Source organism: Triticum aestivum, chromosome 2A (genome assembly GCF_018294505.1).
Source record: "Triticum aestivum cultivar Chinese Spring chromosome 2A, IWGSC CS RefSeq v2.1, whole genome shotgun sequence".
Lineage (NCBI taxonomy): Eukaryota > Viridiplantae > Streptophyta > Magnoliopsida > Poales > Poaceae > Triticum > Triticum aestivum.
In genome coordinates this window covers 670,630,997-670,644,665 of record NC_057797.1, presented here as the reverse complement: position 1 = coordinate 670,644,665, position 13,669 = coordinate 670,630,997, and the positions used below count along the sequence as shown (strand labels likewise).

Here is a 13,669-nt window from a genome sequence, read left to right as displayed (position 1 = left end):
GGAGCATCGTTTTGGAGGTGGATCCGGGCAGAGGGACCCGTAGCTCGTGTGGATGTGTGTGTTGTTTGCCGAAAGACCCCGGTTGTATGGTTTTTGGGTCCGGTTTCCCTTATAAACTGGACCAACTCTTTTTCTCCTGATCAATGAATTTGGTAGATCTACTACCAACATTCAAAAAAAAAGAATCATTACTGTCTACACTTCATTGTTAAGGCTCAGAGTGATTCGGATCCATACTGCTCTTCAGTATCACAAGTCACTTTCTTAGATGGAAATCGACGGGAGCAAATCTGATCGCGATCATTTTTTCTGTGCAGGCGAAGTTTCAACTCATAGGCGAATGGGGAACTTGATCTGAAATCGCGGTCGGATGATCCGTGGCCTATGGTGGATCCGGTCTTCATTGATTTGTACGTCCGCGAGTTGATTGATCAGCGCCTGATGGTTTCTGTTTGTTGAGGTGCCACATGCTCTCCATGCTTGATACTTTTCCTTGCGAGAAACGTCACCGGCCTTGCACCGCTGTGCCTCCTGCCTTGGTAGGGTTTACTATACGGATCATGCATATAGATGCACATTAAAACCATTCAGCTGTGCATCAAAGGCATCTCCTCGCGATAGCCACGTCATCACAGGTACGACAAAAATAAAACACGATAGCGATTGGGTGAGAGGGAAAAGGAGATCGGGGGTTAGCGTGTATAGGGGAGCAGCAGCCGCAGCGCGCAGCGGTGCCTCAACCCAACCCCAACCCCGCCGCCGCCCCAATCCCACCACCGGCGGCCTCCTCCTCCCCTAACACTGCCGCTCCAGCCCCTCACCTTCCTCGGCCGATTTAGCGCCGTCGCCGCCCCTCAGCATGCAACCTCTCCTCTCCTCCGCGGCTCCGCCTCTTCCTCCGGTGGCATCCAACCCAATCGTCATCTCCTACTCCCCTCTCTTATTCCCCTGTGCCTCGATGAGGTGGGCCAAGCCGGCGCACGCAGCAAAGTGCGGCTGCGGATGCAGCTCGGACGCGGGTGCGCGGAGGTGGAGGCGGAGCTGCGGCGGCTGGTGGTGGATGGGAATCCCGCCGACCGCGTCCCTCCCCAAACTGCAGCGATGATGGAGGGAGCCGCCAGCGCCGGCCAGCTACCGACCGACGGGCTCGCCGGGTCGCCGTTCCTCGGGGGCACCCCCTCTCCCCGTGCCAGATCGTGCATCGGCTTGGAGGCCCCTCTGGGCTGCCGCCGGTACGGGAGGCGTCCGCGGCCGTGCGGACTGGGGACCGAGCGGTGGGGCTCGTGGTGCGTTTCGGTCGAGGGCTTGCTCGATCTGGCACGCGATCTGAGCCCCCGTCGATGGATTTCTCGCAGCTCAGCTGCATTTTGTTTTGGATTCAGTACGACCCACATCTCTCTCGCACACACACATGTTGCGGCCGAAATCACTGTTTTGGCTCATTTGGAAAAGTTCAGCACAAAATGAACCATGTTGGAAACATATCTGGGGCGATGATGATAAAACATGGCTGACATAAACATGTGTTTGATTATTCGAGGACCTGTGGGCATAAAAAACCCACTCCCTCCTCTTTTGGAACCTTTTCATTCTCGCTGAATATTGACGGCTCTCTCTTGGATGGTCACTCTTTGAGTGATAACCAGAGGAGCTCGACTTCAGTGGTGGGGATTGATCTGGTGCAAGAAGATGGTGGAGTCGTGGAGCTAGGTTGTATGATCTATCAAAGGCGAATCTGCGCCCTCTCAAATCTCAATGCAACTAATATTGTGGCCTCTACACATATATTTACCCCTTTTATGTTTAAAAGTGATGAATTGTTGTGGTTGTGGCATCTGCTATCTCATTAAGAGCAGCTACGCACATATGACATATCACCTCTCGTGGTGTTTGGTTTGCCTTCTCATGATTTTGTTGTCCATGGTGGGAACCAGTTTGGTGCATTCAGACTTTTTCTTTTTCTGTTTTTACTTTTCCTTGAATGGATGTGATCATTCTGCTGTCCCTTGGATAGTTTATTTTAGGTTATTTTATCGGGTTTGGGTCAGTTTGCTTGTTTCAATTGTTGTTTTACTTTTTATAATATCTTCTACTATACTATTTATCTACTTATCAGTTTGTACTTTTGGTTACTCCCCACTTCTTTACTGGTTTCAACTTATGGGTCATATAGGGAAAGTTCAGATGTCAAGATAACGCTTTCCTTCCTGTCATGTTCATGAATGGCTATGATGATATAGCTTTCCTGCATCGATCTAACATCTGTTTGGATTTTGTATATTGAGCATTTAGGAGGTTGTTCTGGATTGATGCGCTTTGTAGTGGCAGAATTCATGTTTAATTTATTGCAGGATATGAAATTGAGAGGCTGATGTAAATTCGTTTGTGTGTAGATTTTGTCAGTTCTAGGATTGGATGTTTATTTAGTCTCTCTGTCTCTCCTGGAGGTTAGCAGATTGATGGATTTGACTGCTGATCCCTTTGTGTTGGCTGATGGTGTTGAGATAGAAATAAGGATTAAACATGATCCTGATGCTGAGGCAATATTCCAATATCATTAGAGGGCCAGTGTTCTTCCAAAGATGATTTAGAATCTCAAAAATGTTTCTTACGTAGTCAGGAATTTGGGTTCATGGTTGAAGTAACAAATACATATGCAGCTTCTTGGTTCTGTTGTTTCCAATTCCTTTTTTAGGTATATTTACAACCTTTGTTGTTCCATATAGTTTGTTTCTTAAATATCCTAAACATATATTATCGAATACACTCACTTTCCTGTTTTTGTGATAAAATGAAAAGAATAATGTACATGTTAAGGACATGATAAATCTTCTTTCAATTTGGTTATGATTTTAGAATGCTCACATATATTTTCTGTGTTGCATCACCCCATGGTCTGTGATAGTGTCCAACTAGGGATTTGAATGTCAGGACCTAGCTAAAACTATGATGTTATCAGGTTAATAAATAACACAGTACTTTTTAGCTATTAGGTTCTATGAGTATGGCCGGGGTGAATCCTTCAACTTTGCTCATAGGCACTGAAAGAATAAATAATTGATCTTTCATTTCTTCATGAAAAATATGTCATTTTGTTTTTAAAGAAAAGTTTAGTAGAACACTGCTAGCTATAATTCCCCATGTGTCTTGGCATTTTAGGTGGAGTGGGAACCTTTAAGAGGAAGTATCAAGCGGCACAAGCACCTATGGTAGAATGATGTGTTGATAGTGTACCTAATCCACCTGTATTAACAATGCATATGATTTTTAAACTCAAGATTATATTATCAGCTGCAATCTCTGTTCCCTTTTAAACTCAAGACTTTTAAACAAGATCATATACATTGTGAACCAATCAACCAAACATAGTTGAGTATACAGTTTAATTCTGCAATTTGTTCTACTAGACAAATTACTACTGTATTGAATCCTTGCTGTGGTGTGCTAAATTGTTTCCTTATGTTTGTACCTGCCAGTTCTAAGCACCTATTCTTTTCTTCTTATTTTGTATCTATACATAACAATTCTATATTTCTTACCTCTGCAATTATACGACCTGTAGCTTATTCACATGGATCTTAAGGTACTAAACTTCCAAATTAGAACCTGGCCTAAATTTGAGATTTCCCGAATGTATACTTTTGTTTTTCTTTCATTCTTTGGAGGTGATCTGTTGGTTGCTTAATGCTCTTTACTGCATGAGTAAATTTCTTTTTCTTTATTTCTAAAGTCAGTTTTATTTTCTTCGTGAAGGTTTCCTGACGCAAATATGTAGTGAAAGCGGTTTGAGAAAAGAAGCAAATCGTTCGAGCCAACCTATTTATATGGTGTGGAGAATATAAGGTTCTTGACTTATTGATATCATCTAGTCATTTTTATAGGTGCCTGACTACATAATGAACTTTCTAGCTGTGTTGATGGCAACAAGAAGAAAAGCTTCTTTGACCAGGTGTGTCTTGGGTTGTATGCTTGAAATATTTCACTGCCTATGTTGGATGGATGATGGATCTCATACTTGCGAGGGATATTTTTACCAACAAACTACCAAAAATATCTAACTACTTTATTGTGATAAGTTTTTATATGAAAGTCACATGCGAACTTGTCTATTAGTAGCTTTCTGTTTGAAGTCAATGGGATTTCATATGAACAAGTGCGTAAGAAAGTAAAGATTGTTCTTTTCTTGCTAAAGTTTTCATTGTGCAGGTTTGCTAACTTAATTCAAGCTATCCTGGTGGACTGACATCATACATCCAGAATGCCAAAAGGCTTTTGGTAGATTGCAAGGCAGGATAAAATCCATACGATGGTTCCACACCTTCAGTAAGTCTTGCCATGCATCATCGTTTCATGAATTTGTTGGGTTGTTGGAAATGAGCCTTTTTGTGTTGTATGGGATCTAAAATTTCAATTCAGAACACCCATCTGATCATTTTTTCCTGCTCTGAACTGTTGTGTACTGATACTAATTTAACTCATTTGCCTATGTTATTATTCTGGCTGCAGGATATGTAACAACCTTCAGTTCACATGATCTGAAATAGCTCGGTGAACTTTCTTCCCACATCATGTTAGAATTCTATATGGAGTTATCTTGGCATATTATTTAATAGTAATAAAGGCAAAAGAGAAATTTTCATGTCTGGGTACATTTTAATTTCAGTTACCACTACTATGTTGCAAATGATAATGGATGCTGCCTTTTCCAAAGTACAACAAAGATTTGGAATTATTACACAAGGACATCACCAAAGCAAGTGTTCCTTATTTAAAGATTTCTTCAGCTCAAAATGTTGTTGTACTACTATGTCTTTTTGAACTGAAAAGTTTCCAGATCCCAACTTTTCCTTTTTTAAAGATTTCTTCGGATCAAATTGTTGTTGTACTACTATGTCTTTTTTAACTGAAAAGTTTCCAGATCGCAAGTTTTCCTTATTTAAAGATTTCTTTAGCTCAAAATGTTACTGTACTACTATGTCTTTTTGAACTGAACAGTTTCTAGATCACTAAGGATTGTCCTCTTCTTTGTTTAGAGAACTCGACATTCAAACCTCGCTGGCGCTGGGCTAGATGGGCTTGCTGGTATTTTATAGTCTGGTCATAAGCAGATTTGTTATCTTCAAGTAAAGCTAAATATGAGTCACACCAACTTCCTTTAGTTCTTGAGATTTTTTTGTTGTCCTTTGGATTAACAATCTGCCACATTGCTCATGGCTCTTGCATTCACTCAAGAATCAGGGCAAAGTGTGGTGAGTGTCGTGCTTCTGAATATGTTGTTCTACACTTGACATTGCAGCGCTCATCTATTAGAATTTGCATTATTGCCACAAATGATTCCAATAACTAGAACCCATGTTAGGGGCTGACAGGTACAAGCTAACCACCCTTGCATAACTCGTTAGGTAGAAATGGTGGTAGATAAATTGGCTAGCACTTGCAATTAGCAACTTGTTTGCCTGTCATACTTGGCAAAATCTATACTTGGCAATCTACTACTCCCTCCGTCCCAAAATAAGTGACTCAACTTTGTACTAGTACAAAGTTGAGTCACTTATTTTGGGACGGAGGGAGTACTTTTTATTTGATGTTTGGTTCAGGAAATAGTACCTAGCTTCAGTTAAGTTAACTATCAATTTGTTTCAGGATCAATCTCTATTCTTAGCAAATTCCCATGTTAGAAAAAATTTGTAGTATAAATTAAGTGACATCATGAAACATTTTGAATCAAGATAACAAAGAAGAATTACAAGTTTCATTAGTACAAAGTTAGTACAAAGTTGAGTCACTTATTTTGGGACGGAGCGAGTACTTTTTATTTGATGTTTGGTTCAGGAAATAGTACCTAGCTTCAGTTAAGTTAACTATCGATTTGTTTCAGGATCAATCTCTATTCTTAGCAAATTCCCATGTTAGAAAAAAATCTGTAGTATAAGTTAAGTGACATCATGAAACATTTTGAATCAAGATAACAAAGAAGAATTACAAGTTTGATAAAGCATGAGGGATCATTCATTCATTTACTTCTGATCCCTTTAAGACTGCTGCTTCTCTGTTAATACAAGACTATTAATATATATCAAACCCCTAAACTTGCTTTCGTTTTTGAATGTGATTTTTAACCAGCAACATGGACCTGCCACTCATCTGTACTGCATGTCTTCTTGCTAAAATAAGTTTAGTATTACTGCTATGCACATGCCATACCCACAGCGCCAATAAGTAACAAGTATGGTAGCCTAATCAGTAGCGCACCTTACCGCCTTAGTTGCATCCTGATGCTTTACATCCTCTAGATGTTTTTCTGGTTTTTTATTTATTTTTGCATCCTCTAGATGAACTCTTTTTACTAAACCTTCTACCATTGTTGGTAGCTGATTTTTGGAAGTCCAAGCAGCTGAACGTTTTACAGATTCATATATACCCCCTGTAACGAAGAAGTGGGTGTTTCCATGGATGGATCGGGTTTAATCTATGCATATATATCACGCTTGAGGTCATTGTATTTTGTGCCAAAATTTAATCTTAGATTAAACTAACAAAATATTAATGCATGTAGGAATGACAACTGTTTTCAGAAGCAAAAAACTTGAATTGGGAATGGAACCCTTGATGGATTGATGTTTGCTGAAGAAAGTCCTTGCAGCAAAGAAGAACATGAAGCAGGTTTTCTATTTTTTACAAGTATTTCCTTTTGTTCCTAATTGTTGTCTCTTTCGTATGGAAGCTCTGAAACAAAATGAGGTGGCCTAAAATTAAGGATTAATTCTTTTGATAACTGATTTGAGAAAACAGATTCATGGAATATAAGTACAAGGTAGACTGTAGCATTGATCATTGCTATCCTGTACATACAGTCCAACCAACTGCTCCGAGAGGAACCAAGGCGACATGCAAGTTGGCGTCTATGAAGCTTTGTCGGAGCCATTCCTGCTCTTCCAGAGCCACAAGGAGAGCCTAAAAGTCAGGGTACCACTCGCTTCTCCAAAAATTTGTATAATCATTAGAAGTTTAGAACCAGTCAAGCCAAAATTATGAAGTGGAATGCATTTGTAGGCAGAAACGTGTCCGGCTGTCGTACAAGAAGAAGTGTGCACGCCTGAGGAGCCAGGGCGCCAATGGTGCGGAGTCGTTCGCCATCAAGAGGACCAAAGCTGCCATCAGTGACCACCGGATCAAGCTCAACATCTCCCTCACCTCTGTCAACGCCCTGTCCCAGAGGGTCGTCGCCGTCCACGATGAGCCCGCAGCTCGCGGAGCTCATCCAAATGTACGTGTTTTTATTATAGTGTGCTCGATTGATATCCCCAAGAACACTGCTGCCGCATGTGTTTGATTGATGTTTCTTGTTACTGTCTTGTATGTATAGGCGGGCAAGGATGTGGCGACTCATCGGCGACGTGCACCGGGTGATGTAGTGCATAGCGGACAAGGCGAGCGTGCTCCTCTCGTTGTCGGCCACATGGTTGGAGGGAGGCATCAAGGGCTCGCTACTACCGGGGCGGACACATGCACAATTTATATTGATATATCTTATTTTGCCAAACAGCAAGATATATGCTCCTGATGCTATTAACCTGACATGGAATTTCAGTTTCTTTCACATGATACATCAATAAATATATAGAGATCCAGATGTGTTGCATTTCTGCTGGTTTCTTCTATTATAAATGTCAGTTTTTTCATAGCAACATTGCATATATACAAAACACACTACTTTAAATAGGATAATAGAAGGGGCACGTCCTACTTAGCACCGCCTTGCTTCCGCTCAAGCGGCGCGCCACGGGCGTGCCCCAACCACTAGTATATATGAAGGGTGTGTGTGGGTACACTAAAGACAGAGCATGCTTCAGCAAATTATTAAGTACAGTTGACCATGGCGAAGTTTCATCACGTGATTTACTGCTTGTGTGCTGATCTGCTCGGCACCGGGACAGAGGGGGTGATCACGAGTGTATTTGGGCCATCACGCCCCACGTTCGCCTGCCTCCTCGGCCCGTAAGTGTGTATTTACCTTTGCATCACCTCGGCAATACATGTTCATGGTTCCTTGTGTTTAATCCATGTTAATTGTTGTTTGTGAGCTGTGCACGAGATAGCATTTGCCACCTGAGTTGTTAGTTCAGACCTGCTGCATTTGATTTGATTTTATTTTTAGAAAAGGAAACCCCCCGGCTTCTGCATCTAGGCAATGCATGCATCTATTTTATTAATTATTCATAACTTTTGAAATCACCATCTTAGCAACATCTGTCGCTACTCCTATCAACTTCATGAAGGGTTGCCGATAGCCACCAAATTTACGAATCTACGGTACCAGTGTCACGCTTTCAACAACATCCTTTCATGGCCTGCGAATAGCTCTCTGAAGTGCTTCGCTAATCATCCCAGTTTCCACGACGCCAGGACCGGCAAACTGCAACAGTTCACCAAAGCTCGTCAGTAAATCAATATTGGCCTCCCGTTAATGGTGCATCTCTATTGCCAGAACAAGCTTATTCCCAGACCTGAGCTCGTATCTTGAGAGCGAGGAGGTCGTCGGGCGTCGACGCGCGCACGGAGAGCACGTCCAGGCGGAGGCTCTTGATGGCGTCGAACACTTGTGTCATCAGCAGCTCCTTCCACCGGCATTGCACCTCCAGGAGCACCTCGTTGTCAGTCACGGTGACGTTGATGACACTGCTCAGGCCGTCGTCCTTGGGGAGCACCCTCTCCGTGTCGTCCCCGCCGAGCTCTGATGCCTTTCTCTTAGAACGAGCTAACACCTTCTTCCCGCCGACTTCATGGCGTTTTCTGACAGCTGTTGTTCTGGCCGCCCTGTTGGATCCTAGCTCCTCCACCTTCTGTTCGAGCTCTCTGAGATAGGTTATCGTCTCAGCTAGGATGGATGCCTTGTCCACCTGCAATCACAATCAGAAAAAAAGAAGAGAAAAGAGTATGAAACACATCCATCTAGTACTTTTTTTCTTTTCTTTTACTTTTTGGTGGTGTGCGTGTACGTGTTACCTTGTGAATGGACGGGACCAATGACTTGAGAATCAGAAACATCTCGTTGAGCTTCTCCCGACGCCTCCTCTCCGAAATGACATGGTTTTTGGTGTTGGTACTTTCCTGAGCTCTCGCGGTGTCGTCGCCACCATTATTTGCCCATGCACCACCGGCCAAAGCTTTCTTCAGCAACTTCTGTGTCTCCCTGGCGACCAGCGTAGCCATGTCTTCGGCCGAGTCCCACGATCTCTTCCAAGCCGTAAAGCATGATGAGCGAGAGGGTTCAACGGAGCTCAAAGTGACAGCACCATTAGTGATCCCATTGGTGGCGGCAGGCGCCGGCGGCACTTCCGGCGAAGACATGATCTCAAAACACCCACCCATGGTCCAGTTTTCCTCGAGAGCACCCACGTCCAGCTCATCGTAGAGGCCGTAGAACCTATTGATCTCCTTCGTGATTCGCTCAAGGTTGTCGTCGGATAGGCACTCGACCTCCCCTAGCTCAAGTTCCCCGGGTATCATCATGGCCATGGTATTATGGTTGAGGACATCGAACACGATGTCAGCGTCCCCAGTATCGTCTACTGATGGGATGGAGTTCGGCTCCTCCGACTTCGAGCATGTTGGGAACTTCAGCTCCCAGAAAGATGTGCCGATCCAGTTTACCATGCCCTTGTCCTCCAAAACCTAGCAAATAAATTAATAGCACTTTGTTTTATTTTAACTTATTCAAAGGAGTGAACACCATGAAAGAAAGTACTACTTTTCAATAAGGTCCGCTACTTTTCAATAAGGTCCGACTTTAGAGAGGAGAGACATGAACTTGTTTTAGGCGTAGAAAAGGCATAGTGTCATTTTTCCGAATTCCTTAGAGAGAGTTGTCTTGTGCCATGCATGACTTGCATTTCGTTTGGTGGAGAACTGGAAAAACTCATGGACTGATTTGGTCTTTAGTCTTCATGACCTCATGGGGGAGAATCTAGGCAATTAATAGGAGCATTTGGTTCATCTTAAAGACAATTTTTGATGATAAACAATAACATGTTGTATTTCACCAAGGTACCATCAAAAACTAAGGGACAACTAGTCAACAGGAGCGAATAAAAAAAACAGTTTTCAATCGATTATGTTTGGACCATTGGATCCACATCCAACGGCTACCCTCCCTGGCCCAAACACACTGTTTATCTTCCCCACGAACCCCTTCTTCCACATGATCCCTTCTACCTCCATTGCCTCCGGCCCAGCCCACGTACCACCGACTAGACTACATAGCCCCCCACCCTTCCTCGTGGCCGATGACATACTGCCTTTCCCTTCCCTCTACATCGCCTATGTGGTCTGATGCCGCCTTCGGCTATCCCTCTAAACCTCCAAAGGCACCACAATTTCACCAAGGAGCCCGCAAACTCCATCCACATGCGACGCTGCTACCTCGTTTGCGCTTGCCACGGCATCCGTCTTGTGACTCGGGGCTACACGTTGCTCTCTCCTAAATCAGTTGATGCAATTGAAAATTCCAGTTGCCTGTGTAATAGCAACTGCGATATACTAATGGGTTTAACTCAACCCAATTGTTGCACATGAGATTTGCCCCTGTAAGGGACGACGTGTATGCACCCTTTTTCACCGCCATTGCTGAATCCTACAGTTGAGAATTGACATGTTGTTCACAATTGACATGTCAACTTGAGAGCATCATCTAGAGCTTGAGACTCTACTCAGCCTGAAACTTTGAAAAATCAAAATGATAGTTACATGTTTCAAAAGAATTATGAAAATAAATCTACATATAGATATAGATCTCTTGTACATATATGTAACGTTTTATTAAGAGATATTGTAGCATGCATGTGAGCTACAAAAAAAAACAGATGTCTGGATCTGGGAATACAAGTGCATCTACTATTTGCACTCTTTAGATCTACACATGCATGAGTATTTATCTTTGTTGTCTAGCAATATATGGAAAGATGTAGTATTCAAAGAAAATATACAGATACATATATCTGACACATTTTGCATTTCAATCTTACTAAATGTCACTCAACAGGGACTTTTATGTCTCAGTCGATTATATATTCGTGAGATCTTAATAATGAGATCTGTGTAAAAAAAATTAGTTTTTCTTTTTTTCTTCCATGTTATGTCACTTGACTGAGACTTGTTTAAGTCTCGGTCGACTGAGAGCTAGTCACACCCTTTGTGTTTTTTAACAAAGAGACTCTATGTAGTATGGCCGGGTTCACTTTCCATTTTTTTGGGTAGTTTGTTTGTCTTAGCTCGTGCCGAGAGGAGAGAACCACACACAGTTTATACAAGTAGACTATGAAAATATGTTAAAAGGAGAACATCGTGTGCTTCATCATGGGACGAAAACTCACTGTGTTTGTTGTCCCCAGCTCAAGCACACCACCCATCAATGGAATGCAGGCGACTGTCTGAAAAAAATGTGATCCAAGATACGTGCAGTTAGGTTGAGAAATCTGATCTGAACAGTATGCACAGGTGATAAAGTGCATGGCGTGCGCTAACCTGGATAGACGCCGTCTGGTTCAACCGGCAGAGGTAGCATGCATGGGCGCCATACATGGTGGACATCATGATATTAGTTAACAATAGCTAAAGATATATAGGAGTACATATATAGATCGGGTGCAGATTAGAGAGTGAGTTAATTGCTCAACCAAGGATGCGGCTACACGTCAATCGATTGATTTTTCAATTAGGGTCACTCCACCGTTGTGGATCGTTGGATGAAGATTGTACGGCGCCTGGACCTTCTTCTTCCTCACCTCCTTCTTCCCAGATCGCCAAACGAGCCGCCGACCACCGCCGCCCCCGGCCGGCGGCGCTCCCGCGACTGCCTCGCCGCCCCACCTTCCCCGGAACCGCCTCCCACCGCCTGTCTAGCCGCCGCCCCCGCCATCCCTTTAGGCCCGCCCGCGTCTGGGCTTTTTCTCCGGCGAAGTGCACCATCGCCACACCACCGCTGTCCACCACCGTCCCCACCCTAAACACTAAGATAAATAATGGGGTAGCCCTCCGGCGAGCCCCTTCCTTCTCCTTTCTTCCCTCCGGGCTCACTCCGATGAATTCTCAAAAATCGACTGACGCTAATTCGAAAATGAGTCGACTGTCATTTAGCTAAACTGCTCAAATAAACGTATGTACCTTTGCTAAGAGCGCGCGTTGGAAGGTTTTGGTGTCTGCGCACTGAGCATTGCACAACCAAACATGCTCGTTGCTCGCAAAGCTTCTGCCTGGCAACCTGACCAAATAGCGAACACAAAAATCTTCAGTAAATTAGCACTTCGTCTAATATAGGAGTATCTTACCAAGACAAAGTTACTAGCTCCCTTTGGATTGGTAATGGATTAGAGTTGTTCTTGAGATACATACCCTTGACCAGGGCGGAAGGCGTAGCCCATGCAGACGGTGTAGTACCATTCGGCGTCCCCGAGGTCCTCAGGCGACAGCGCGGCGGCGGGACGCCTCGCCCGGTGGTCGCACTGGCCGGACAGGAGAGACTCGTAGAGCTCCCGCAGCTGCTCGCTCCTCTGCAGGACGAGCTGGTCGGCGGTGATGTCCGCCGAGCTGGTGACCTTCCTCGTTTTTATCTCGCCGTTGTAGAACCCGTCCTTCCACGTCAGAACCCTATGCACAACAAACGGCCGGTATCGTAAGAGGAAAGAAAACGGCTTGCTTCTCACAAATTGAAAAGTATTATTGCAGCTAGTTGGAGTGGTCATCACTCGGATGTACTCTTCGTGTATAAATTAAATTATTACCCTGGACGGCTGGTTGAAATGGACCAGAATATGGCGTAGCTCCAGTTGATGCTCCTCACAGCGGCAGCTAGCTGGTTGCTGAATTGCGTCCCCGTCGGCGGCGGTAGGGTGGGCTCTTCCTGGCATGGACGAACTACTGGCAGCGCCATTACCACACTATTTCCTTCCTTCATATGCATGCATGCAAACAAGGTGAAGTTAGAGCAAGCCAGGAGGCAAAAAATAAACAAATCAATGGAGCTATAGCCTCATTTCTACTATTCATAGTAAGCATGATGCATCTTCTTAGCTAATTTAGTCAAATCTCTTTGCTCTGTTGCACTGGCGCTAACTAAGAAACTAAGAAAGTAAGCTAGCCATGACCCATGAGTGGAGGAGAAACTTCCAACTAAAAGGCTGTTAAAGGTTTACTTGGGCTATGGAGACCAAGAAGCTCAGAGGCCAACCTGTCGTCCGGGGAGGAAGATGGAGCCGCTATATATGCAATGTACAAGAATCCAGGGCATATGTTATATAGATCTGTCCTTGCAGCAGACGAGCAACGAGTGACTGCGACGCAACATCAAAGTACTGTGCTGCACTAACATACAATTAGGCCCATCACTTTCTAGCTAGTGTAGTGCCTGCTTGGTTTTCTCGCTGCTTAGTAAAACTGGACTGAGATGCACGAAATCCTCACCGATTTCTGCTTGACGGTGAGGTGACGGGGTAAGTCATTCGTAGGGCCAATTGGCGCAGAATAATCGACGTCGACGACGCCTAAGGAAACACGGCCTGCCGATGCAATTATAGTGTCAGCAGTAGTAGTGCAGAGACGTTCTACCAAGAGAACTATACTTAGTCTAGTAATTAGAGTGTAACTGCGAAAGTCTTGTACGTGTGTTCCAGCA

At 43.9% G+C, this 13,669-nt stretch overlaps 1 protein-coding gene and 1 long non-coding RNA gene across 11 annotated transcripts; one reads left to right on the top strand and one right to left on the bottom strand.

Moving 5' to 3' along the window:
* Window positions 1–683: 683 nt before the first annotated feature.
* On the top strand, window positions 684–7,642 carry LOC123190101 (uncharacterized). 7 transcript variants are annotated; one of them, XR_006496181.1, is made up of 8 exons: window positions 684–3,843; window positions 3,932–3,949; window positions 4,207–4,323; window positions 4,507–5,249; window positions 6,557–6,663; window positions 6,855–6,966; window positions 7,054–7,267; window positions 7,367–7,642. It is a non-coding gene; the product is annotated as an uncharacterized lncRNA (long non-coding RNA). The 7 variants fall into 7 exon arrangements; XR_006496183.1 differs by having other exon boundaries at window positions 684–3,949; window positions 4,507–4,548; window positions 5,034–5,082; XR_006496179.1 differs by having other exon boundaries at window positions 684–3,949; window positions 4,507–4,548; window positions 5,034–5,249.
* Window positions 7,643–8,188: 546 nt separating this feature from the next.
* LOC123190100 (anthocyanin regulatory R-S protein) lies at window positions 8,189–13,343 on the bottom strand. Of its 4 annotated transcripts, none has more exons than XM_044602677.1 (9): window positions 13,226–13,343; window positions 12,780–12,946; window positions 12,391–12,645; window positions 12,163–12,259; window positions 11,524–11,538; window positions 11,373–11,429; window positions 9,007–9,675; window positions 8,508–8,900; window positions 8,189–8,416 (listed from the first exon to the last, which is right to left on the bottom strand). In XM_044602677.1, the coding sequence occupies exons 1-9, from the start codon at window positions 13,283–13,285 to the stop codon at window positions 8,345–8,347; spliced, it is 1,785 nt and encodes a 594-aa protein (XP_044458612.1). In that variant the 5' UTR covers window positions 13,286–13,343; the 3' UTR covers window positions 8,189–8,344. The 4 variants fall into 4 exon arrangements, with proteins under 4 accessions (XP_044458612.1, XP_044458614.1, XP_044458615.1 ...); XM_044602679.1 differs by having other exon boundaries at window positions 13,191–13,271; XM_044602680.1 differs by having other exon boundaries at window positions 12,780–12,942; window positions 13,226–13,242.
* Between the last annotated feature and the right edge of the window lie 326 nt (window positions 13,344–13,669).

Excerpts from the sequence above, each read along its gene's own strand:
- LOC123190100 (XM_044602677.1), bottom strand. The coding sequence starts at position 13,285 with ATGCCCTGGATTCTTGTACATTGCATATATAGCGGCTCCATCTTCCTC. Across the intron at positions 12,260-12,390 it reads GCCTTCCGCCCTGGTCAAGG|GTTGCCAGGCAGAAGCTTTG; the intron begins GTATGTATCTCA and ends CTATTTGGTCAG. Across the intron at positions 9,676-11,372 it reads AGCTGGGGACAACAAACACA|GTTTTGGAGGACAAGGGCAT; the intron begins GTGAGTTTTCGT and ends TTTATTTGCTAG.